Source organism: Pezoporus flaviventris, unplaced genomic scaffold (genome assembly GCF_033815535.1).
Source record: "Pezoporus flaviventris isolate CSIRO_AGI_PZ_B2104156 unplaced genomic scaffold, CSIRO_AGI_Pfla_v1 ptg000031l, whole genome shotgun sequence".
NCBI lineage: Eukaryota > Metazoa > Chordata > Aves > Psittaciformes > Psittacidae > Pezoporus > Pezoporus flaviventris.
The window spans coordinates 53,370,615-53,397,192 of NW_026892579.1; the positions used below are offsets into that span (position 1 = coordinate 53,370,615).

Here is a 26,578-nt window from a genome sequence, read left to right on the forward strand (position 1 = left end):
TCAGATCTGGGCTTGTGCACTTGCCTCTTCCTTGTCCCATTTGTGTGCTTTGATTTCTGAGCTGTTTTTTGCACTGTCGGGAATTTTTTTAAACCGTGTTCATTGTAGTCAGCTGCATAATGTTTGTTAGGCCTCTCCACCAAGCTCTTTAAATGAACGTCAGTGGCTGTCTTCCCTTGGACAATAATGAATGTATATATCGTAAGTGCAGACTATACAGAAAAGTGGCTAAGTCAAGGATCAGAGGGTTTTGTAAAGCCTGTTTATTTTTTTAAATAAGTTCGAGCATTTATATTTTACCACCATTTACGTGGTTTTGGGGAACCCAGATTGTGTCAAGATCTCATGCCAAAACAAGCCAAAAGTTGTTTGATTTCAACCTTTTCTTCCATGAACCATGTTTTAAATGATACTTTGTCATTTTAAATGTTTTATTGAAACATGTACTGATGAAAAAACAAACAAAATGTCATCTTGACAAAAGATTTATACATGAGTCAGAAAGTATTTATTTCAATTTTGTACCTTTCCATTTTAATACATTATAATGTATTGACTCAACTGAGATAATATAAACAGTTCATTTTAATAACATGTTTGCAGTGTGCTGTGTCTTTTTATTCTTTCCTTTCCACACCATGCTGGACACAGAACCTATAAAACCAAAAGCAGACTTGCAACATTTCAGATCCTGGCAACCCTGAGTTTGTTTAAAACAAGAGCAAGAGGATGCCTTTAGCGGAATGCTCCAGGAAAACCAAATGGGCACTGGGTAGAACCACAGGATGAGGTAGCCTGAGAGATCTGGGGTAAGGACGGTCCAGGGTTAGACTAACTACCATGCAGCTGAAAATCTAATTGTCTGCTGCCAGCTCCAGGAGATCTGACCTCCCTATGGACTGCCCAGATAGGGGATGGCAAAACCACACCACGTCTTCCGTGTGCACCACTGCAAGGGAAGCAGTTTGCATCCTCTGGCAGTGGTTTGGTTCCTGCATTGAGGCTCCCAGGTGAGCCTACTCACACAGGGAGCAAGTGCCTCATACCTGTCCTGTCCCTCCTCATCCCCACTCACTCAATCTGTACATAAGGATTGACTGTCTCCTCCACCAGACCCCCAAATTCAACATCTGTTTTCCTCATTCACCTCCTTTGTCACCTCCTGCTCCTCCACGCCCCTGCCCAGGATGGTGCATAAACCCATCACACACACGGAGGGACGCATCTATTGCTGCTGATAAGCTGTGCTTTGGTTTCTCTGCTCATTTTCTGGCTTCAGTTTGTGCCCCCTGTTGAGTCCCTCTCCCATACCCATGCTGAACCCAAACACATGTTCAAGCCCAGTTAAAGATAACTGACCCCTTGATCCACCAATTCATAGAGAAAGCCTGAGTATGAAGTGGCTATGCAAGCCATCCTTCAGATGCAGGGCTATCATGCAATGGTAACTCTTGCGTGGGGGCACCGAGGATATGTCACTTAGGAGGAGAGAAACTTGCTCATGAGGACTCTGTACTGGTGATAGAGGTTGGTACTGCATGGAGATAAAATCTGTTTGTGACCATTAGGTAAATGCTGACTCCATCCTTGGCTCTAAGGCACTGTCTGGCCAGGTCCATGCTACCAAACTCTTTCATCCTCCAGAATAGGGTGGTCACATTCGAATCACCTATTGGGAATGGTCTGCTCTAACTCCTGAGCCAGGTCCAAGTATTATGTGGGACATTTCCAGCTGACCTGGTCTAAAACTGTACTCAGGATTGTGCTCATAAACGATCAGGCTGCTCAGCTGGAGTGCACACTCATTATGACTCTAAGACAGAAGAATGAGACTTAAAGATTACTCTCCCAAAAGGGGATTTCTCTGTGTGCTGGAGTCCTTTAGCTTCAGAGGAACTAGGTCACGGCAAGAAAAGCTGTGTGCCAGGAGAGGCTGGCTTCTTCTAAGGGGAGGCATACAGGGAAACCATTTCTTCCGGGGTTCTTGTAACTCAGTGCAGCACACTCTGGCTGTTGTGGGGCATCTTCCTCTGCTTCCCACCAGGAGCGAGATGGGATTTTCAGCGCAAGAGGACTTGTGTTGGCAATGGAATCCATGACAAATTTTTACACCATTGCCCTGATTTTGTGCTCTTGGGAATAATTCCTGACCTCTGCTGACTCCTGAACTATGCTTAGGAAGATCAATGTTTGTTGGTCTGGGTCAAAACCAGGCCAAGGTCCATGCTGACAAGTGGGACAAAAGCTTCCCTGGTAATGTGGGCACTGCTGTAACCTAAGCTTTATGGATATCAATCTAGTTGGCCTCATGGTTGCTTGTTTAACACATGACTCCTACTGAAGACGCACCTGTATTTCATGTACTGGAATAGGCTCTGAGCCCTTCAGAGGCTGTTACTGTCACTTCCCACCCTGTTTTCCCCATATTTTCCTTGATGCTTGTGTTATCATGGGCTTCATGGGGGAATCCCATTCTTCCAACCCGTGGAAAAGGGACAGATAGTAAGATGGACCGGCAGTGAATCATACCAGTGTCCATGAGACCAAGGCAGCTCCTGGCATTGCTCTGTCAATGTCAGCAGAGATCACAGGACAAAGTTACAAGTGTAGATGAAAGAAAGGAAAACCAATGTGTAATTAAAGAGCTAATGAGCCTGTGCTGGCTATTTTTAGTGCTCTTTTATTTTCCAGTGGTTGCTCAAACAGCCCTGAAATGACAGTACTGGGTCAGCCTTGAAAGTGCAGCTACACTTTGAAAACTGAGCAACATCCTTGTGGGTTTCCCTCTTTATTTCTGTTCAAAAGCCCTAAACCTAATCTGCTGTGTTTACAAAGCTGAACCCTGCTGAGACTGTGAGCAATGCTGGTTCTGAAATCTTCAGAAGTAACCTCGATCCTGCCAGAAGAACTTCCAAGACAACCAGAGCTAATGAATAAAATGAGCTATACATTGCATGCATTAAAACAGTTAAAACCAGTTTATTGCAGATCTATTTGTTTTTTACTGACCCCTGTTTGCTGCTGCTGGATTTTGACTAGTCTTCAGCATATAATTTCTTATGAATAATACATCAAATATGCTCTACTGGGCCTGACATTTTCTCCTCCTCATGGGAAGTGACAAACTTTCCTTGCAACCATTTGCAAATCCAAAAGTATTTGCTATCTGGGGCAGGAATGCTTTCTTATTTCAGCAGTTTCATCATGGATATTTTTTGTGGGTCTTGCTGAACTCAGCCATTGACATTGCTTATGTGGCGCTCAGCTACTTCTTTTCTTGCTTCCTGACCAGAGGAGCGACTCTCATATCTAGAAAAGTATCATTTGCTTCTTATCTCATACGTGTGGTAAATTCCACTTGAACCTATCTGGCAACAAATATCTTGTGTAAATGAAATTTGCTGCCTAGCTGCATGTCAGAAAAATGAACACTACAATGATGGAAGAGAATTAATTTTGAAATCTGAATGAGAATCTGCAGGAAATCCTTTTTTTATTTCCCTTTCCTGTATCGGTTTGAACAAAGCAAGTGAGGGTTTCATAGGATTAAATGGGACACTTTGATTCACAGGAAAGCAAACTGCACTTTACAGAAGAGTAAACAGCATAGGATTGGTTTTGTGGTTTGGACTTGAGGAAAGATGAGTCCTGAGACGGCTTCCTCGATTTATTATAAAGTGACAGATATGGAGAACCGGATGAACTGGAGGAGCCTTTGGGAAGCCACCTAGCTCCTTTCCCCATTCTGTGGTCAGGTTAAACAGTCCATCCATGACAAATTTGACCATCAGAAAGACAATCCCACCACCCTTAAGCCAGTCCCAGATGTTCTGGTACCCTGCATATTCTCCAAAATGCTAAATTATGTTGGTTTCTGCTTTTCCAGGTGGCAGTGGACAAAGAAACCAAATGCTCGCACTCATCCCTAGCAGCCTTCACTGGAGTTCCTTTATGCTTTTTGTTTCTGAACCAAACAATTCCAGTTCCTCCAAGCTCTTCCTCAAACTGTCTTATCTAATCATCTGATTATGTCACTCCTTCTCCTCTCTGCTTCGTATCTGGTTCATCCCTGATTTCCTAAGTGCAGAGGCCAGATATGGACATAGTGTTACAGCTGTGGCTTTTTCATCAGGGAGTAATTATCCTCTTTCATCATAGATAATGTATTCCAAAAAGAACCTCGGTGTGGGAGGATGTCAGCAGCTCCATGTCCCCTGTCATACATCTGGGACTTCAGCCTGGACCCATTCCACCATGGGGCCAGGGAACCATGAGGAGTTCCAGTCCTCTGCAATCTGTGGAAGATACCCAAAGTTCTTCAGCAGTGAGGTGTGGACCATGTGTCTGTGGCTCTTGGCTAGATGACAAATCTTGATACCTTAGTCACCAAAGCCAGCTTCCTGGTCAGAGACAAAAATTAGGTTCGTTTGTTGAGAACTGTGCCCAGTGAGTCATGTAGGTGTTTTTTCATCACTTCGTTGTTCTCCAGTTGCCAAGTATTGAACCAATTATTTAAGAACTCCTGCAGTTTTCCCAGGGACTGGAGTCAACTCATCCATGATTCCAACACTGACTCCATCACTGTGCTCTTTCTCCCACTATAAGGATTAGCGATTCAAAGACTGTTTCATGACATTCCTCAAAATTTCCAAGCCGAGCTTTACTCAAGTTACAAACCTCCAAGCAGACACATCAGCATTCTGTTCTTACCTTCAAACCTACACTGTTAAATTGCACTGAGTATTTGCCCAGGATCTGGGGGAAGACTGAACAAGAAACATGTCTCCTGACAACACTTCTTTATGGGCTTGTTACCATCTTGTCTACATTAAGAACTAGCCCAGACTGGCCCATTTTTCTCTTACCTCTCCTGCAATGTGTTTATATATTTATACTCTGTTTGCTGACAGCTGCACTCTTTGCTTGCCGATTTTATCTGTAGCTGATGTTTCCTGAGAGCGCATCTGTGCAAAGACACTTGGCCAGTTCATAGATCTTGTAGTTCTGCTCCATGTCTTGGTTTCCAGCCCCCTCCAAAATCTTTCAGGTCTGCCTGGTCTGTAATGATTTCTTACCCTGCCTCCCATATCTCTTAAATCAACCTGCACAAGGCTGTTCCTGACCTGCTGTCCATGTCCTTGGGATCCTCATCTTCACCCTACCCATGGATTACACTGTGGCTTGCCCTTGAGGCTTGCTGGCCCCAACTCTTCAGCTTCCTGACCCTCTTTGGATGGGTCCATTTGGGACCTTCTGGTGCCTGGCCTGACGCAGCCATGGCTGCGGCTCAGATCAATGCTCCCAACCCAGGCTCAACATAGCCCAGCCAGGAAATCTGATCACCAAACTACCAATCGTAACAAAAATCCCACCCACTCTGTGCCCATTGACATGAGTCCAATCTCTCGGGAGCATCCAACTATTTAGCACTCCTTCGTATTTTAAAATACATCTCTACAAGAAATATTCTAGCACCCTGACTTTCACATCATGTCTGTGCCTCTCCACAAATCATTGCTGCTCTTTGGTCCACTCTGTTTCCTCTCTCTGGATAATAAATTGCTTACAGCACTACTTCAGTCTCACATTCTGTAAATCCTAGGCTGATGAAATAACAACAATAGTAGTAGCAATAAAATGCACTGTTCTCATGGAATAGAAGGAAAACTCTGTGGATTTCTATCTGCTGCCTCTTTTGCCCACTATCACTCCAGTGTTCCCTGCCAGGCACTGCACACCTCTGCTGAGCTCTTTGCTGGCAGCATTTCTAGGAACATCAGCCCCTTGCCTTGAGCCCTTTTCTGTTCCTCGCCTGCCCCAGTAGCTGTTCTTTGAACCCCTCATCTCCTGGCTGCGGGCACTTGTTCTGACATCTTTTGCTCCATGGGTCAGACGTTGTTAATCTCTTGCTCCCTGCCTGGCGCTTGATGGGCGGCTTCTCTGCTCAGCTAATACAGCTTTATACCAGAGCTCACCTCTAATCCGCATGTTCTCTCAAATCATTGTCCTAAATCAAACCTGTCTTTTCGTTTTAAGGTCTCCAGGCAGTCCTTGTCCCTAGTGCTTCCATCACACCTCTCCCAGGACTCGCTCAATAAGCATTTCTAGTCTGGCCTCAGGCCATTTATTCCACAGCAGAGGCTGATTTGCCTCACAAATGACCTGTTGCACAGCCAGGACTCGCATCCTATTTCTTTACTTGCTTCTCTCCTCCTTTTTCTCCCACTTCTCCTCTCTTTCTTTTCCTAGCTGCATCTTCTCTCCCTCCTCACAATTCCCTTGTTGATGGAACATTTGAATAAGGCAAAGAATAAGAGATCTTATAACTCTTATAAGAGATCTTATAACTGATGCTGTTTCTTCTCTATTTAAACTCAGGGCAATGTATTCAGATCTAGGCATCTCTTGCAGGAACCTAGTGTTAACCCTACCAGCAAGTACTAGTTTCGGCATCATCTCCAAGGGAGTTGAATCATGGATCCCACCCCCATGTCCTCAGGTAGCAGAAGTCTGGTGCAGTGCTCTCAGGGGCATTAGCCCATCTGTGGTTCTCGTGGCTGCCCTTCTTCAGGGCATAGGAGCTGCTCTCTAGATGAGAAATCTAATTCTCTCCTTCCTACCTTCCATGGGTCTCCTCTGGATGGAATGGGGCTAGCAAGGTGGGTATCAGGCTCAGACGCACTTACAACCCTTTTCCATTTACCTGCCACTTCAGTTTCTCTGTATTGTTGGCTCTGTTCATCCCAGCTGGATCTCCTCCTAAGACCCAGACACTTCAACCTGCAAGTGGCATCAAAGGAATTCCCAAAGCCTATGGGGACTCTGGAGCTGATGCTGACAGCACAGCACAGGCAGCAACCACCATGAGATCGATAACGATGTGCCAGGAGGAAAATACCCAGCTCAAATCTCTGAACCCTAAATGATCTTTGCAGTGCTGGCTGTTGGGAAACACCTCTTTTCAAGTAAGACCCTTGGGAGGGATCACTGGAGAACTCTTGAACGAAATGCCCACCAGGCATCTTTATTCCTTTATTTTTCAGACAAGAGCTACATTTCACCCACTCCAAGCACACTGGAAACAGGATTTCAGGCTATTTTCCTAGAGGGCTATAATCACCCTTATCAGCTGTTCTTTCTCTTTGAAGAAAACATATATACAAACATACATATATACATATACAAGTATTTTTGTTTCCTGTGACACCAGCTTTTACTCAGGTATGTAACTGTGAAATACAATAATTGACCCTGAATGGAACATTCCCCTTCTGTGTGTATATTCTCCATCCCTGGAAGTGTTTGAGGCCAGGCTTAATGAGGCTCAGAGCAACCTGGTCTAGTGAAAGGTGTCCCTGCCTGTGGCAGGGGGTTGGAACTGGATGAGCTTTAAGGTCCCTTCCAACTCAAAACATTCTGTGATTCTATGATAATGCATAATTTTACTGCCCCTGTGCATATCCATTTTCTTAAATGTTTTTAGGACTGACACCTTAAACTACTAATTTGCAATAACTGCATCTACATCTATGTCAAATAATTTGGACCTTGATCTCAATAAAGCAAATACACTTAGCAATAATTAATGCAGGTATAATCCCATTTGTATTTTGAGCTGTGATTCTTTGCAAGCAGGGGAGTAAGACAGCTTTGGAAGTAGAATTTCTCTGATGCACTCGAATATTAAGTTTCAAAACCAAGTAAGAAACAAACCTCAACCTCAAGGCATCCTTTAACAGAAATTACTTCCAATCTTCATTGATGTCTTTATAGCACAGTGAAGCTGATTCAAATGCGTGTAATGCTGCAACCTATTGGAGCAATCAAATATTACACTCAGTTCTCAGCTAGAAGACTTAAGCCTCTCTAGAGTCAAAACTGGAAGTGGAATCTGGCCAGTGTGAAATGGCTCACATGTGTAAGTGACCATTCAAACACTTAATGCATGGGATGACATGAGAATTTTAGTTGATGTCATAGAGACTTTGGAGGGATAATTCACAGAAATGGCTATTACTGCCAGGAGGACTTTCTTCAGGAAACACAGGTAGAAGGATGACAAAGGGGAGGATAAATCACCTTACTTTTCAGATACAGATGACAGCAAATAGTGGCCAGTGCTGAGAGTCCCTGGGTGGTGATGGAAGGACGATCCTGGTGAGTGACCTGCCAGCACTAGAAAGCACAAGGGGTCAGACTGAGAACTACCAGAATCGCAGAGCAGAGCTGATGGTGACATGAGGGTTCATCCCGTCTTACCTTAGGAAGAGAGCATGGCTGATGGGATTACCTAGAGCTATCCAGACACTAAACTGGGTATCTAAACTCCCTCTGGTTAGAAGACAACTTAAAAGTGGTTAAAAACCCCCAAATCAAAACAAGAGAAAACAGAAATGACCAAGGGCTCAGAAACATGCTCTGTAAGAAAAGACTAAATAATGATCTGTCTTATGATCTGTCTTCTAATCTGTCTTCTGCCTGTAATTCAAATTACAGGCCTGCTTTATACAAAAAGATGTGGATGGGCTAGAGAGGGTCCACAGAAGGGCCATTAGGATGATACAAGCATGGTGCAGACATGTGAGGAAAGGCTGAGAGAGCTGGGCTTGTTCAGCCTTGAGAAAAGAAGGCTCAGGGGAGATCTTATCCCCATATTACAGTACTTAGAGAGTAGCTACAAAGAAAATGGAGAGTCCCTTTTTACAAGGAGTCACATTGAAAAGACAAGGGGTGATGGGCACAAGTTACTAATAGGGAGATTCTGACTGGGTACAAGAGGAAAATTTCTCACCCTGAGAACAACCAGCCACTGGAATAATCTCCCCAGGGAAGTGGTGGACTCCTCAGCACTGGACACATCTAAGATTCAGCTGGACAGGTTGCTGGGACATATGGTCTAGGTCATGCTTTGCCAAGGCAGGCTGGAGCAGATGATCCTCGAGGTCCCTTCCAACCTGGGATTCTATGATTATATCTGCGGGTAAGGAAGGTGAGATGGATCCTGTGCTAGACTGTCCAAGCAGGTCTCTGATCTATAGGAATTTTGTTAGGACAGGAAAAAAGAAAACTGGAAGAAGGCTCTTCTAGGGTTGATTCTGTTCTTCAGGGATTTCCTCCTGCAGGAAAACACTAAGCTAAAGCTTGAAAGCTGCCACATCCTGGTTATTTCCAGATGCAACTTACAGTTCCTCTTCCTAAGGCAGAAGAGTAGAGGAACAAAAAAGACAGAATTTCAGGTAGACCTCAGTAAGCTCACAGAATTTCAGGCAGTCTCTTAAAAGCCTGGTTTATGAATTAAGGATCATTCCTTAACCTAACACTAGTAAGTGCAGCACCCAGCTGCAAGGCAAAAAGACACAAGAATGAGATGTAAGGCCATCTCATGCAGAACACAGACTTCTAATATGAACATAAAAGACAGAATGAACAAAGTCAAGGCACTGAATGAGGTAAAACCCACAGCTGCAAAGCTTTATATATATCACAGCATAAGACAAAGATCAACGGCAAGGCTGATTCACTACACAGTGGAGAAAGCAGGCCATGATTCATCCATTCAGTCTTCACTAAATGACTAGGTGCAACCAAGCAGCTAACACAATTAATGAGAGAGGGAAAGGGAACAGACCTCCCAGATAGCAAAGGATTGGGAAGTATTTATTGGTTTTCATGTCAATCAAGCCTGATGAATGTGACCCGAAAGCATGTAGAGAATGCTTTCTAAGAATTTCTAATGAAAGAATTAAGAATACACTAAGAATTTCTGATGCCTAGAGGTGGGTTTAGAAGACTACAAGAGGACCAGCCTGAAACCCTTCTTTAAAGGAGGAAGTGGGGCAGTCAGAGCAGCCAGTTTAATAGGAACTGAATATAAACTATTAAACAAAATAAAAATCAAGCTATTTATAACTTATAGATTTGCCAAGAACAAGTTCCATTGTATCAGTCTAACTTTGCTGCCAGGTCTTACAGAGAAAAAGAGATGATTATCACTTCTTTGTCTATAGTCTTTAGAAACTGTCCTTCAGATGTTCTCATAAGCCCATAGGGAAACGTAATCTAACTCAAAAAGCACAGAAGCAAAGCAGTTTGAAAAGCTGAACTGGGGGAGCTGTAATCCAGCTGTCATCCATACGGAACATGGATGAAGAGTGATGGGAAATATGTTTTGTTCCTGGCAGCATTCAATACTCCCATCAATACCTGACTTAAGAACACTTAATGATACTTGCAGGTGACTCCCAATGGGGAAAGAGGCAGCAGAGACCCCAAAGGTCTGCAGTTAAGAACAACACAATTAAGTGGAAAGACAGAAGCAAGTATTGATAAAGTAAGGAGCAAGACAGGATTAACACACTTCACATACACAATCCCACTACACAGTGCTTCTCTGAGAGGGATATGGAGAATAGTGAACAAAATATTACACTCAGATGCAAAACACAGCCAGAGGGGAGACAGAGGAAGCAGCCTATGGCTCCAGCTGTCGGCTCCGAAGAACTCAGCAGCAACATACATGTCATTTTTTTTTTTAAATAGTTTATATCCAGTTCCTATGAACTAGACAAATACAAGAAGAAACAACTTCAAAGTGGTTAAAACCCCCCTAATCAAAACAAGAGAAAACACAAATGACCAAGGGCTCAGAAACATGATCTGTAAGAAAACACTAAATAGTGATGGTTTGATTCAGCAAGCAAACCTTGAGGGACTGTGTTCAGTCTTTAAATGCACAAAGTTTGAAGCAGAGGTTTTTTTTTTTTCTTTCTTCCACATATAAGGTGGGTAAGGCAAGAAACATGAGCTGACATTATAGATTTGGGTGCACCACAAAATCTTTAAAAACCTTGAAAAGGAGAACAACTTGCTTGAGGAGGCTTCACGCTGCTGCTAACAAAAAACCTTTTTTGACTCGTTATACACCAAAAGCTGTCCTGCGACACGATCACAAGTTCCGCTATATCACAAGCCGACAGGCAAAGGGTGCTGTACAAGGCATCCAAGGTCCCCTCAACACATGAGGGGATTTGGGAAGACTCAACGACATCCGTTGAGCATTCGCAGTGCCCATCTCCGTCCTTTCTAACCACACACCTGCACACAGCGAGCACTGCTCAACCCCTTTCCCCCACTCAAGAGCCCCCAACAAAGGGCTCCACCTGCAGAGACCATGAAACTCGCTACCGAAACGGCTAAGCCCTCTCAGAGCTCCCACTACTCGCTTGCACTGGCTTTATCGCCGGCTTTATCGGCTCTAACAGTGCGGGGCAGCCCCAATCCGCCCGCAGAACGTACCGCCTCCTCTGCCGAGGCTGCGCTCTTCGGCTGCCCGCAAACCTGACTGTCCAATATCCGCCCTGAAATGCGCGAGACTAGCCTACATACGACCCAACGTGTCTTCCGATATTTTTAGTAGACGTTTAGTAATTTACACCCTCTATTTCCACTCGGATAGCCGCTGCGGTATCTTGGTCCAAGACATTTTTAGTCAGGCATTTTTTTTGCCTGACTTTTCTGCGCCCGAAGTTACAAAAGCCCCCTCTTCAGGCGGGGGAGCGGTGGTGTTCTCTCGCTGCGCGCCGTGAGGGAGGGAGGTCCTCAAGATGGCGATGCTGGCGGAGCGTGAGTGGTGTTCCTGCGGGGGGGGAGCTGCGGCAGCGGGCCGCGGGGCAAGGGCCGTGGTGCGGGGAGCGGTTCGGGCCCGCCCTGGGCCCTTCGGGAATGGGGCCTGGGCCGCGCTGTTCCTGCCGAGGGCGCGGGCGGGTCCCCGGAGCGCCCGCGGTGGCTGGGTGCGGGTTTGCGGGGCTCGCTCGCTTCCTGGCCTGCCGGTGGGGATGTCTGTCGAATGGCTTCGGGGCCGGCATTTGCCCCATCTTTGGAAGTGTTCAAGGACAGATTGGACGGGGCTTGGAGCAACCTGCTCTAGTGGGAGGTGTCCCTGCCTGTGGCAGGGGGTTGGAAGTGGATGCGCTTTAAGGTCCCTTCCAACCCAAACCACTCCGTGACTCTGTGATCTTTCAGAGTCTCGGTACTATCTGTACAGCGGTGTGTTAAGAGTGCAGGTATGCCGAAGCCTCTGGACTGTGGTTGTGTGGCAGCAGGAGAGCTCAGCTGATCTGTGTGTGTATATGTAGGCACGGGTCTTTTGATCTCACCCAGGGTTAGAATTTGAGCTGTGTGTACAGGGAGCTTCAGAGGTCAGTTAAGTGCTGAGTTGGGAAAAGTGAGTGTGGGATGTATGGGATTTGAGGCAGGTGCTTAAAAGCAAGTAAATGTATGGAACTCATTAGGGAGATATCAGGATAAGGTCATGTGGTTGTGTTATGCGTTTTCAGTAAGGGTGTTGGTGAGTGAATCATTTTTGAAGGCATTGTTACGTGCAGCCTGGTAATTCGGTTAACTTTTTCCTCATACTGGAATCAGAGCTTCACTCTTAGCTCTGAAGTAATTGAGGGCTTAGGCTCCCCATATCTGAAAGAACTGATTAAAATATTGCACAAATATCCTGTGCAATAACTGTTTCTTGAGTAAAGCTTTTCATTCAGGAAACACAACTGTCTCAGGGCTGGCCCAAATGTGAACTAAAAACTTTTGTTGCGTTCTCTTCTGAGTTAAAGATGCATTTCTGTTAATCAGCCTTTTCTAGTAAATGTAAAGCTATATATGAGTGGAAAGAGTAAACTTCTTAACTGTAAATTTTTATGTGACAGGACTAATACAGTTCTGTCTGAGTATTGTTAATGTCCTTAGGTGTTTTGGTAAGCTTACTGCTAGTGGGACACTCTTAATGAGAAAGCACAGGATCTAATGAATTTGATTCTGTAGGACTAATTTGAACTGTACGATAGATCTTCTTAAGTGTAATGACTAATTAGAAAATAAGGTTTCCAGTGGAAAATACAGGTATGAATTGAGGAAAACAAAGCTGCATTTGCATATGTAATTTGCTGATTATTTTTTTAGATGTAAACTTGTTGGTGACATCTTGGGGTTTTTTGCTTTTCTTTTTTTCTCAGAATTTGGTAATTATTTTAATTGGGCACTGCATATATCAGTAATTGTAGAATAGTTTGGGTTGGAAGGGACCTTAACACGCATCCAGTTCCAACCACTTGCCACAGGCAGAGACACCTTCCACTAGACCAGGTTGCTCCAAGCCTGTCCAAGCAGGCCTTGAACAGTGCAGGGATGGGGCAGCCACAGCTTCTCTGGGCAACCTGTGTCAGTGTGTTAAGGCAGCTTCTGTATATAGTGAATTCTAAAATCAGTTGCCGTAAGAAACAAATTTAGTTGCTGAGAGCCATGTTTGCATAGTTGTCTGAATTTGTTCATCACCTTCAGCTGCAGTTATAATTGTGAAGGCACGTTGCAAGTCTGCAGTTTTATTCCTAGTTCTGGATTAAGCTCTGATGATCTCATTCATCCTAAAAGAAATTGGGGGTGAGGTATGTGGTTAATTGGTTTTACCACAGCTGTGAAAGCCCATTCATTCCAGGGACATTCCAGGCAGAGCTACAAGTTGGCCAGAGAAGAGATTCAGAGCAACCCTACAGAGAAAGACTTGCGGGTGTTGGTTGATGAGAAAATGAACATGAGCCGGCTTCAGTGTATGCTTGCAGCCCAGAAAGCCAATCGTACCCTGGGCTGCATCAAAAGGAGCGTGACCAGCAGGTCGAAGGAGGTGATCCTGCCCCTTTACTCTGCTCTTGTGAGACCTCACTTGGAGTATTGTGTGCAGTTCTGGTGTCCTCAACATAAAAAAGTACATGGAACTGTTGGAACAAGCCCAGAGAAGAGCCACGAGGATGATCAGGGGACTGGAGCACCTCCTGTATGAAGATAGGCTGAGAAAGTTGGGGCTGTTCAGGCTGGAGAAGAGAAGGCTGCGTGGAGACCTCAGAGCAGCCTTCCAGTATCTGAAGGGGGCCTGTAGGGATGCTGGGGAGGGACTCTTCATTAGACACTGTAGTGATAGGATAAGGAGTAATGGGTTAAAACTTAAACAGGGGAAGTTTAGATTGGATATAAGGAGGAAATTCTTTCCTGTGAGGGTGGTGAGGCACTGGAATAGGTTGCCCATGGAAGCTGTGAATGCTCCATCCCTGGCAGTGTTCAAGACCGGGTTGGACGAGGCCTTGGGTGATATGGTTTAGTGTGAGGTGTCCCTGCCCACGGCAGGGGGGTTGGAACTAGATGATCTTAAGATCCTTTCCAACCCTAACTGTTCTGTGATTCTGTGACTTAAGGACACTTCTCAGCAGTATGTAGGGACAGGACAAAAAGCAGTAAATGCAAATTGAAAACGCAAGAAATTCCTGGACAACCTGCTTAAGCAGGGGGTTGAAGTAGATGATCCTGAGTGTTCCTTCCAACTTTTGTGATTGTGTCTGCTAAACTGAGAAAGGACAAACTCAGTCATTTTATGCTTATGTAGTCTGAATTTAAAAAACATATTAATTGCAGAAATGGCCAAAGAGGTAGCTTGTAATTTTCACTTTTAATTTGTTTTTAATAAATTTTAATTAACTCTCTATGTTATTGGTGCTTCTCAGGAAAAAAAAAAGGAGTTTACATTAATGATGGGCTTCATATCTTTGATTAAAAATAAAATCTGTGGGCAGAATAAAATCTCTTCTGTTCGTTAGAGAAATTTAACTATCACCATGTGTGGGCACACAGCAGGGATTCGGATGAGAACTGCCAGAAGTGATAAACGTATGCCCCAGACACAGAATTAGCCTTGGTAAAAGGGTTTAGTAATTGATCTTTTTCAAATGTTAAGGTGTCTTGAGTGAAGTATCTAAAGAAATTATTGTTTTCTCCACTGGATGGTGCTGCTTGCTCAGAGTTGCATTACTGTATTTAGAATCATTCTATGAGCAACCTTGATGATTGGTGTTAACTTCTGAGCTGAGTGTTTTAGCTGGAAGACAGTGTGTTTCCTTTCTCGCTCTTATCAGTGGACAAACATTTCTGATAAATTGTTGACTAAGTAGTCTTTTTTTGTTGTTTGTTTGGAGAGGGGGGATGATTTTATCATTGCTGTGTGTTGCATAAAGTCATTCCCAGCTCTCTTAAATACTGCAACTTTATTTTCCTGTCTCTAGCTTGCCATATTTGAAAATAAGAGTGTGTTAACCTGAGAGAAATGTGAGGATTAATCCCATTGGGATAGTGAAGAGGTTTGAAATACTTGGATTGCACGTTCTGGGAGAGGGAAGGTCTCTTAAAATTCAAAGCTTGAGACACCTCTATTAGGTGTCCTTGTGTTTTGTTACCATTGCCCTCCTGGGAGTAAAATATCTTTGTTGGAGAGGGATTCAGAAAAAAGAATAGAAATTAACTTTTAAAGTGGATTAGTTGAACTACATCAAACAATTCAATTTGGAAGTTAATTTAAATTCACACTCAGTTGACATGGATTGCCTCTTCTGCATAGACAAATCCTGAGATACATGCAGTGGCTTTACAGCTGCAAGAACTGTGTTGAACTGGATTTCTTGGTATTTGCAAAGTCACCACCTGGGGAGCTAGCTGCAGAGAGCACGATAGAATATGGGCATACTTACAGTGTTGTTATAGTTAGGTTTAAAAAGAGGCATTGAACAGTTTTTGGTGACTGAGTGAGGGAAAGTTGATGTTAATTGAGAGATTTTAAATAAAGGGATCAGTTAAGATGTATAATTGAAAAGGAGGGCCTGCTGCTCAGGTGGGCAGCATAATCTCTATTAAATTGCTTATTTTTGTTTTCCATCTTTTTATGCTGTTTGTCTCACTGTCAGCTACAGACAAAAGCAACAGCCAAGAAGTTCCCTGTCTTTTTAGGATTTAGCTTTTGCTTCCAGCTTGATAACATTTTAATTCCCAATAACCCCCCCAAATAAAGAACTGGAAACCTGGGTACTTAGAGATTGTTTGCATCTTGTGTCAGGGAAGATGACAAAGCATGTTCATTGTCCCAGATTCCTAGCTTGGTGAGTTTCACAGTTTTTCTTCTCAGTGGGGCAGCAGGGAACCCTAATTTGCTTGGGCGTTGAAAATCACAGTCCACAGTGGCATTTTAGCAGCTGTTGTTAGCAGCACAGGTAGGGCTTGTAGTAGATGCTTCTCTGAAGGCTGCCTGTTGGAAGCAAATTGTTTTCCTGCAGAGAATTGAACCAAGTGAAGGCTATGTCAATTCCTCCCACAGCACTGAGTCATTTAACCTACTGTAAAATCTTTTTTTATGGACTGTTGGGGTTTTATGAAAACCTTATCAGACTATTACTTTTTATGGGGCTGTCATACCACACCTATTTTGAGATTCAGAGCTTCAGCAGCATGTTAAAAAAAGCCACAGTCTTGTATTCTAACTCTGTTAGTTCTTTAAGAACAAAACAAAACTGGGCAAAAAATGAATCAGCCATTCCTGTAATAGTCTGTTCCCCTGGCCCAAATCCTAACTGTTGCATTTTAGGGAAAGATGACTTCCTGATTATGTTGCAAGCACCTCAGTGGACTTGGCTTCTCACTGACTTTGTATGGCCTTGGGTTAATCGGTCATTTTTGATCTGCTGTTTCCCATCGTGTTTAATGAAGTTTGTAATCTTCCTGTCTCCCATTCTTTGTTTGTTCTGTTTATTTAGGTTATCTTCCTGCTTGTGTTTAGGTGCACAGTTGAAGTGATTGGTTAACTGGGCTAGCTTTTCTTCCTTGATTTCATTGAAGCTATTCCTGATGATAGAGGCAAGCGCACCCGTGGGCTTGGGGGACGGTAGTTTCTTTAGGAGTCTGCAAGGGAGCTATAATTCTCGTTTGGATTTTTTAACACCTGCAGTGATTTCCGGTGACTTTTCAGTTTCTGAATAAATCATTTTGTGGCAAATCCAAAAGCTGAAGTCTCACTTGCTTCTGTCCTGTAATTTACTTTTGGAAATTTTGTCACTTACTTTTGATTTTTGGTTTGGCTTTTGTTATGAAGGCAAATACTAAAACTTCTGTGTTCTGGTTGAAAGGAAGACTGGCTAGTGGGTGTTGTCCAGAGCTGGGAAAGCCAGCACCATAGTCTCAGATGTAGAACAAAGTTGGAATAAATACCGAATTTAGGCCTGTACACCTAAGTAGTAATCCTTAAAGCCTTCCCTGAGTTGCAGCTCATCCTTAGGGATGACAGTTTCCGTAACAAATTTACTCTGGCATTTTTCACATTAATAATTAACATTTTCGTTGTTTTTTTGTGGATTTTTGTTGTTTTCTTTTTTTTTAATTTGCAATATGAGGTTTAGTAAAATTAACCCCCAAAATGTGTTTAGTCTGGCATAAGTTCTGGGTTAGTTTTTTGCAATAAAGAGCTTTTCTGGGATTGATTGAATACTAAGAACACCATGAGAATGTCAGTAGAGCCTGTTTGAATTTTTCCTTCCTGCTCTAGCCCGTAGAAGGCAGAAGTGGTCTGTGGATCCACGAAATAGCGCTTGGAGTAAAGATGAATCTAAATTTGGCCAGAAGATGCTGGAAAAGATGGGCTGGTCCAAAGGAAAGGTATGATCTAAAGGAGAATTGTCTAGCTGAAGGGTGGAAGACTGCCAGGGGATTCTCGATCTCGATGTTTAAAACAACCGTGTTCTATTTGATTTATTCTCTGAAGTGCGCAAAGAATTTGAGCATTGTTAGATATCTATAGTTTGTTACAAAGGTGCTTTCTTGCTTGGGCCTGTCCTGCTTTTCTCCCCTTCCTTTGACTTTGCACCTAAGTAAGAGCAGGCATTGACCCATTAAATTAGGTGACGGCTAAAGGCTTTTAAGTTGCCTTTACCCCCCTCAGTCATCTCCCTGGCTATTGGTACTGTTCAGAGCAACTCCAGACCTGCTCTAATCCTTCACCTATTTTTAAAGATTGCTTATGGTCTGTTCCTTGAATGATCAAAATGCAGTGTTATGTGAGGTGTATTCCTTCCTACCTCCAGCCTGTACCTGTGGGGTGAGGTGACTGGTTTCTGGGGCTAAGAATAATCTCTAGGTCAGTGCAGACAGCTGCAGACTTCTCAGCTGCCCCTTAAAAGCAGTTTAACTTCCACAAAGGTGCCTCAGCAAAGCTGAGATTTTGGCCTGCGTGTCAGTGTGTTTAATGCACACAAAACCCCCATGATACTAATTCTCCTAGATTTGCTCTCCCAGCCTTTTTAGAAAGGAATAAAATTAGGTTCATTCTTAATTCTGTGAATGCATTAAAACTTAGCAAAAAAATAAGCGTGCTCATGGATTTCTCAGTATAACCTGCTGTTGCCTCAGTTGTCTTATATTTAGCACATGTAAATCTGGCTTCTAACTACCTCTTATTTGAACAAGCAGCGGTACCTGATTCAAAGGCTGCTGAAGTCAAGGAACTGGCATCAGTTTCACTGGGCTTTAGACCAGCCTCTTAAGAGTATGGAGCTAGAGCACTGTCTTTTAATGTAAATTGCATGCATAGGTGTTTCATGTGTGTAAGATTAAAATAGAAATCTAAACCAGAGTAGAAAAAGATGCTGTTAGATGTCCTGAATGTATTTTAGGCCATAAGCTTCTCTGACCACAGATAACACCTTTGCTGTTACGAACACTGTGTCTGTCAGGGTGTTAGAGGAAGGCCTCATGTTTTCTTTTCTGTCTGTCCCCTCCCAATCTTCTTCACAACAGTAAGTTTCCTACTTGAGCTGCACAAGAAGGATTCGTGCCTCCATTCCACTACAAATTTAGACAAATGGAACTTAAGCTTGATCATATTGATGAGCAAAAGCCCATCTGTGCAGTGAAATTAAGCTGCTTACACTAGTCCTGTTGTTAGTTGTATTGGAATTGGGTCACAGCAGAATGTGCAAGTCCAGTATCCTGCTTGCTTCCATACTTTTTTGTTAGCAGAAATTTCAAGGTAAATTTTCCTCCCCACTAACCAAATAAGCTCTACTGGTTTTGTAACAGCAACAGCCTTCTTCAACTATGCCGCATTCCTCCAAATACTAGATATGTCCGGGATCGATCCACAGGGCTTCTCTCCACTGCTCTACCACATTACATGTTTATTATAGCCAGACACATAGCTGATAATTTGTTACTGGTGACAGATTAGGGGAAAAGTGGGTAGTAGATACCAGGAATAAAGTTTTAAACCAAATGCTTTGTCTTTTTATCTTTTTGGGGTTCCTCTTCCTCCCCCCTCTGCTCCCCTTCCCCCCAGCTCCTCCCCCATTGTATAGTTAAGAACGATAATACTGAGCCTGAAGATTGCTTCCCAGATTTGAGTGATGGTGGTTTTTAGGCTAGACAAACCCAACATTTGTTTGCTCAAATATCTTCATCAGTTTATGAGTGTGAATGAGATGGAAGAAGTTTTTAATGTTCTGCTAGCTCCAGTCTGATCCTCTCCCCCACTTTTCTCCTGTATAACTTCGTTCTGTATTGCATGTTGTATGTGACATCTGTCTTACAGCCCATTACACAGCTGCTTTCCCAATGATGGTGGCATTTTTTGTGAGAGGCAAGTTCTTTTTATGTAGTATCTTGTTTTAAAATTGTAAACACTTTGGACTTGCCTAGGAATGTCAGGTGGCTTCCTGATTAATCACCCAGCTACTTAATGTTGTTGCTATTTTAGTGTTTGTAATACTTTGCTGGAGGCTTAAGTAGTAAATTAAAAAACTGTAATATCTCATGTGTGCTAATGCCTGTGAATGAATTCAGTTACAGGCAAGCAAATAAATAGCAAGTTGAGATTTCTTGCTGTATTTCATTGCAAACTACTTTACAGATCAAAAGCTTTAATTGTTGCTATAAAATCCTTACATTTTTATGCTTAAATCCTCCTTAGGGTCTTGGGGCTCAAGAACAAGGAAACACAGAACATATCAAGGTTCAAGTGAAAAACAACACACTGGGGTTAGGAGCAACCATCAATTATGAGGTGAGCTCTAGCATCAGGTAAGGAAATGGCTGCCATTTCAGCTAAAGCACAATCTTTGTAACAGGATATTTGTGAAATCGGTTGTCACATCTGATGGCAGCATGTACCTGTGCCAGTATCTCCACAGAAACTCTTCACCTGGAGTTACTGCTTTGTTGGGTGTTCTAGGAGCAAGTACCTGCTTGGAAAGGTTACAGTGAATTCTGCAGGCCAGCTGTTCTGAGATTATTTTTTTTTTTTGCTTCCTAGCAAATTACTGAAATACTTGCCTTTTCTTTATATTTTCTGCCCTGCTTTGTGCCTTCTCTTCCTGATACAGTCACCTTTCTGTCTGGAGTTCAGGTACATAGGTAGAGCAGAACATGGTCCTAAAAGTGCCTGTCTCACAATCAACATCTCAAGTAGCTTTGCTGGAAAAAAATCACAGTGCTATTTCCTGCCTACTTTTGAAAACATCTTGCACTGATGTGAGACACACAGAGCCAACAGTAGCTCAGTATTAAGAACTTATAAACACAACCCTTACAATTACTACTCTTTAGAGTGACTGTAGGAAGCATGTGTGTTGCTTCTGAGAGTCCCTTCCACTGACCAGCATTGAGTATCTACAATTAAGTTACTTCTTAGAGTGCAGTCTTAATACTTAGTTTAGCAAAACTTTTGTTAGTTCTGAAGACTTTTGCCTTGTATTCATGTGGGTGATATTTACAGGACAACTGGATTGCTCATCAGGATGACTTCAACCAGCTTCTGGCTGAACTGAATGATTGCCATGGACAGGGTGAAACAGGTAGGTTCGTGCTTTGCTCAGTCAGATGCTGGAAGCCTAGCACAGTTTCCATTCTCTGTCATAAAGGCTAGCTGAGGCCCAATACTTTGGGGTGGTGATAGTCTTGCTGAGGTTGGCAACTACCCCTTCTCCGCTGAAGTCAGTGGGAGCTGAAAGACATGTCATCTGTTACCATGCTGAAGTTTATCTGTATATATTGATCTCAATGGATCAGTTTTGCTCTCAGTCAGGTCTCTATTAAAGGCTTTTTGTTGGGGAAAGCAGACATAAAATTTTAAACTTGTTTATTTTATCCAGGGCCACAACATGTGGGATCTTTTGCTGGGATGTTCTACTGTAGCACTTGCTTCTTTATACAGCAGCCAGAGGCAGTGCAAAAGCTCACAATGCAGTCACTCGCCATTGCAATGTGTTTGCCTTCCTTTTACTAATGAACTGTCATACATAGCTTCCATGCTCTGGTGGTTTCTTAAATACCTACTTTTCCTGTCCTCAGAGAGCTGCTTCTTAGCTTTTGACTCAGAGTTATGCATCTGTTTTGAGTGTGGTACAATGTGATTTTTGTCACCCTGATGTAGAGCACACAAGTGGGGGAAACTACACAAATTTCAGAAAGGGCTATTTATAAGTCTTTTCATTTTTAAAAGCTTTGTTCGGTTAGACTTTGGTTTGTAAAAATTAAGCTATGCTCAACTGATGGGTACAACCTTACAGAACTGTGCACATCAAATGGTTTATTATCTCTCCTTTAGTTAGACTTAAGTTTAAACTCTGATCATACATGTAAACAACTATGTGTAGGGTCTCATTAAACCAAGGGCTTCTGCTTGGACAGAGCAGTCTATCCATGTGCTGTTAGTGGCAGAATTGCCAGCCTAGGGAGTCTAGCAACTGTTGATTCATTCACTCTTAACGTTTGAGCACAGAAGGTTTTCTAGGAGAGGAGAAGTAGAATAAGGAGGAAGAAAATCAGTTAGCAAGAAGGATCAAACTTGCTTTCTAATCCTAGACAACTAGGATTAAAATTCTGAACCTGATGCTTTTAAACCACTTTAAAATTGCTGTGTAAATTATCCTTGCGCATTGAAGTCCTGACCATGGTCTTGAGGTCCACACAGGACCTCAAGTCCTGTAGTTGAAGAGGTAGAATAGTGTATCGTAAGGAAATAGTGTATCGTAAGGAAATTCCAGAAGTTCCTTTCTACCTTTATAGCTAAATCCTGCCCAAGTTCCAACTTGAGCCATGGGAAGATCAGTTAGGTGTAACTGGTGGGAAACCTGCAAACTGATGAGTGGAGAGCTGAAACGACTTGCCCAAGGACACAGTGAGTCAGCACAGAGGCAGGTTCATTGAGCAAGGTTGTCTTGTTCCTAAATCTGTGCAGTATTCCTTGGGTCATTTCGACTGATGCAGTGTGGCCCCTGACAACTGTATTTCTCCCTGGTTTACTCAGTTAATTTTCCTTTGTCATTTTAGGAGCTGGGACAAGAGTTTTCAATCAGAGGACAAATTTGGGTGCACATTGAAAATACCTGGCCATAGTCACGTTTAGTGATTTGCAGACTACAGGCATTGCTCTGAAACTTGTTTTTTGGCAGTTGTTTAAGCTGGCAAAACTCATACAGATAGGTCTGCCCGCAGCTGTGCTACAGGATCAAATGTTACATTGTTGGCCATAATCCAGTTTCAAGTTGTATTAAAAGTCAGCTGAAAAACTTCATTGTTCTTAAATAACTGGTGTAGTTGCCAGAGTTGGATCGCAATTAGGGATCGGGAAGGAAGGGCCCTGTGGTGGTTAGTATGCCAACATTCTAATACCCTTGGTGCATAGTTTTAGCTTCCTTTTCTTTCTTCTTTTTTTTCCTAGCTGGTCACCTAGTGAAGAGTTTTGATTCCTGGCTCTTTTGCTGGAATATTAAGTAGCGATGACTGTGCCCTTTTCCCATTCGTAAAAGGGGCAACGTGCTGTTCATGTTTGTAATATGCTTTGGAATACTCATCTGCATCAAATTTACTACAGAAATGACACATGGCTTTTTGCTATGACTAAATTTCTTTAAAAAGCAAATGAATATTCCTGCAGTGCTTGTTCAGGATTTGCCAGTCACTGGAAGACGCAGGGATGTACCTACCTGTCCGCTGCAAGTGCCAGCACGTTCCAGGATTGAAATTCCTCCTTGAAGGCACAAGGCGGTGCTGCTGTGCCTTTCGCTGCAAGAATAAAGAGGAGGAGGAAGCTCTGTGGAAATCCTTTGCTGTGTAATGTTCCCTCTGTACAAGTGAATCAGAAAGCAGGCTTAAAGTGCCTCATCTCTGGTCAGGGTATTTTAGTTGTGATGCATATTTTCCCCACAGACCCCATTTATAGAGGATTTTCAGTTTGATTGTGAACTCTTATCTAAAACTGGGTTTGCTAGTCCTTTGTCTTAGGGCTGGAAGAGTAGATCTCAAAGTGCTTTCTGGTAATTGCCTCTCTCGCTGCAGGCTGTGGATTTCATTTGCCTTGTCACTACCTACCAAACAGTGAAGTGCTGTAATTCCAATGTCAGAAAAGCTTGGTCTGCAGAACTTTCAGGGGTGGGATCATATGGAAAAGGTGACTTACCTTGGCCCTGAAGGTATGGGTTGATTTCCCTATCATCCCAGTTGTCACTGGGAGAGGAAAAAAACATCTCACCAGAGTAGCCTTTTCTAGAGTTACAGAGCAGATAATCCTATGGTGATTACTAATAAAGTAGTTATTAACCAGAGAGCAAGTTACCTGCTTCTGAGAACCTCTTGTAAATTAACAGGCTCTGTGGATTCAGAGTACATCTGCACCAGTAAAATAACCTGCCACAGCACAGGAACGTGATATCTTTACTGTTAAATAGTCAGATTAATCCTTTACATGGGTTTGACCTGCACAAGCTAACATTCTCCCAAATGACTGCTGAGTGAATTTGGGACTTAGCCAACCCGGAAACCGTCCCAGTGGACAGTTTAGATGCAGTCCCTCTTCTGCAAACTAGGAAAATTAAATCATATGGATGTGGCAATTTGTTCTAGCTGGCCTCAGGGACAGAAAAGCTCTGCCACACTTTAATTTCCTTACATGGATGTATCAGACTATGTCCAGAAAGAGACACTTTGTGTAGTGTTAGAAGTGAAAGGCCTGTGTTGTTGGTTTTTTTTCTCCCTTCTTTCTATCCAGTCAGGTTCAGTATTTGTCCCATTACTTACATCTTTATCAGACTGTGGCACTGGAGAGGTTTAAAAACAAACAGCACAATAAACTCTGACTTACTATGCTTTTCTTACTTTAGAAGTGGATTTGCCTTTGACCTGGTGTACCTGTATCTGCCTTTTCAAATTACATTTGACTGGAAATGGGAAGGGGATGTGACAAAAAGAAAAAATCAAGCAGTAACATGTCTTGGACAAAAATTACCATACTTCCTTCAGTAATACATTGTGATATGTTGAGACTTGGTTTAGAGAGAGAAAGTTAAATATACTGATGTTTGCTGGCTAGAATGTCTCTGATAGGATTGGAACCTGTTTGGTTTTTGTTTAGAGTCCTCAGTGAATAATCAGAAGAAGACATTCAGTCTGGAAGAAAAATCCAAATCTTCCAAGAAACGTGTCCATTATATGAAGTTTGCAAAAGGTAAGGGGAGTTCCATTGTTTCATGAGCTCTAGCCAAGATCAGGAGAAAAAAAAGTGTTAAGGTGATCTGTTGCCTTCTGGGGTCTAAATTTGGCAAGTAAAATCTTAGTTTAGAAATGCTCCCTGCAGCAACTTAAAGTTATAATATGCTGTTCCTCAATTTTGGACAATTTTGAGTGGCTTTAAGCTGACACTGTTGAATAAACCATTTTCTGTCTGAAGGAATCATCAGCTGAATAAAGAAACAGTAAATACTCTTGAGTGATCTGTGTGTGGGCAGGGGATGGGAAGGGGAGGCAAAGGTGATAAGAGTTACCTGGGCATCTGCACGGTACTATCCTCTGCAATCTCCAATAACCCCTGCTAAGAGATCACATGGATAAGATCAGTGGTCAGATTAAAGCTGAATGCAGGAAGAGGGAAAACCCTCTTACATCTACCAGTTACTTTATGGCTAAATTAGGACAGTAGATGGTGGCCAGAAAAACCGTATCAAGAACTTACGGAGTTTTGCAATTTCTTTCCCACAGTGATTACATTATTTCAGCTATCCCTTATTTTGGCTCTTGACAGTTGTTCAGTCCCTTGCTCTATTTCTTTAGTGGTTGCCTTCCCCTTTCACATACCCATGTGCATATAGTGTGTGTATACGTTTCATGTGTATATGGGATAGGATTGTTTTCCACTAATGGCTAATTTATTGAACTTAAAGCTCTCTGTAATGGTTTCAGATACCAGATGCCTCTGCTAAAGCAGAAGTAACTGATGTCTGAATGGAGGCAGAACTCTGATATTGGGGTTTGGTATTTTTGAAAAAATAATCTGGCCTTGAAGTCAACATGTTAACATGACCTGTTCACTTTATGACGCTTAACAATTGAATTGGCTCAGGGCTTGGAAGTACAGAGGCCAATGGCCTGTTTGAGGTAGTAGCAAAGAGGATTTATTTTGATTTTCATTTAACCTTTTACTAAAAACAGAGGATAAAAGTGTCTTTTGAGCCAGTAAAATATGGAACGGGCTTTCGTATTAACAGTATCCCTCATTTGTTTGGCTGCAGTGTTTCTGTAAGGTAGGCCCCTGTTTGATTGTGTTACCCTCTGTGGTCTAAAACAGGGAAATTGTCCTTTTTCAGGGAAAGAGGAAAAGTTATTTGAGAAAGGCCAGTGTTGTTGTGGCCCTTGTTGTTCAAGTCCGATCCTGCTTCCTTTTAGACTAAACAAGACAAGCTTACACAAAAGCAGGAGAAGGGAGCAGCAACGGCAGAAAATGCAGCTTCCGTTTTCGGTGCTGTTTTGTAGCCTCACTGCTGGAGGAGCACAGTCCCCACGCATACCCTTAGCAGCCATGCTCATGTCTGGGAAAGACACACCAATATGTGGTTAAGACAGTAATTTCAATTGCTTTTCTAGTAGCTGTTCCACTGTACTGCTGAAAAAGGTTTGGACTGTCAGCTAAGTTGGTTTTGTATTAGCGAATGCAAAAAGAGGAGGGGGATGCGTTCAAGGAGGGAAGGCATGGAAAGAAAGCATTGGGTAAGAGGAGAAGCAGAATGCCATCCAGAGGGACCTTGACACGCTTGTGAGGTGGGCTGATGCCAACCTCATGAAGTTTAACCATGACAAGTGCAAGGTCCTACACCTGGGTTGGAGCAATCCCAGGCACAGCTACAGGTTGGGCAGAGAAGAGATTCAGAGCAGCCCTGCAGAGAAGGACTTGGGGGTGCTGGTCGATGAGAAAATGAACATGAGCCAGCTTCAGTGTGCGCTCGCAGCCCAGAAAGCCAACTGTATCCTGGGCTGCATCAAAAGGAGCGTGACCAAGCAGGTCCGAGGAGGTGATCCTGCCCCTCTACTCTGCTCTCGTGAGAGCTCACCTGGAGTATTGTGTGCAGTTCTGGTGTCCTCAACATAAAAAGGACATGGAACTGTTGGAACAAGTCCAGAGGGAGGGCCACGAGGATGATCAGGGGACTGGAGCACCTCCCATATGAAGACAGGCTGAGGAATTTGGGGCTGTTCAGCCTGGAGAAGAGAAGGCTGCGTGGAGACCTCATAGCAGCCTTCCAGTATCTGAAGGGGGCCTATAGGGATGCTGGGGATGGACTCTTCATTAGGGACTGTAGTAATAGGACAAGGGGTAACGGGTTCAAACTTAAACAGGGGAAGTTTAGATTAGTTATAAGGAGGAAATTCTTTTCTGTGAGGTTGGTGAGGCACT

At 43.1% G+C, this 26,578-nt stretch overlaps 1 protein-coding gene across 3 annotated transcripts in view; it reads left to right on the forward strand.

The window, feature by feature from the left end:
- Positions 1 to 11,514: 11,514 nt before the first annotated feature.
- PINX1 (PIN2 (TERF1) interacting telomerase inhibitor 1) overlaps positions 11,515 to 26,578 on the forward strand; it is a 66,942-nt gene continuing 51,878 nt past the window's right edge. The window contains exons 1-5 of one of the 3 annotated variants that reach the window (XM_061461151.1): positions 11,515 to 11,622; positions 17,411 to 17,520; positions 19,826 to 19,918; positions 20,630 to 20,708; positions 24,266 to 24,358. In XM_061461151.1, the coding sequence (XP_061317135.1) occupies positions 11,604 to 11,622; positions 17,411 to 17,520; positions 19,826 to 19,918; positions 20,630 to 20,708; positions 24,266 to 24,358 (394 nt within the window). In that variant the 5' untranslated portion in view covers positions 11,515 to 11,603. Of the gene's footprint in view, positions 11,623 to 13,193; positions 13,373 to 13,420; positions 13,446 to 17,410; positions 17,521 to 19,825; positions 19,919 to 20,629; positions 20,709 to 24,265; positions 24,359 to 26,578 lie in introns of those variants that run through there. The other 2 variants (XM_061461153.1, XM_061461152.1) reach the window with 2 other exon arrangements.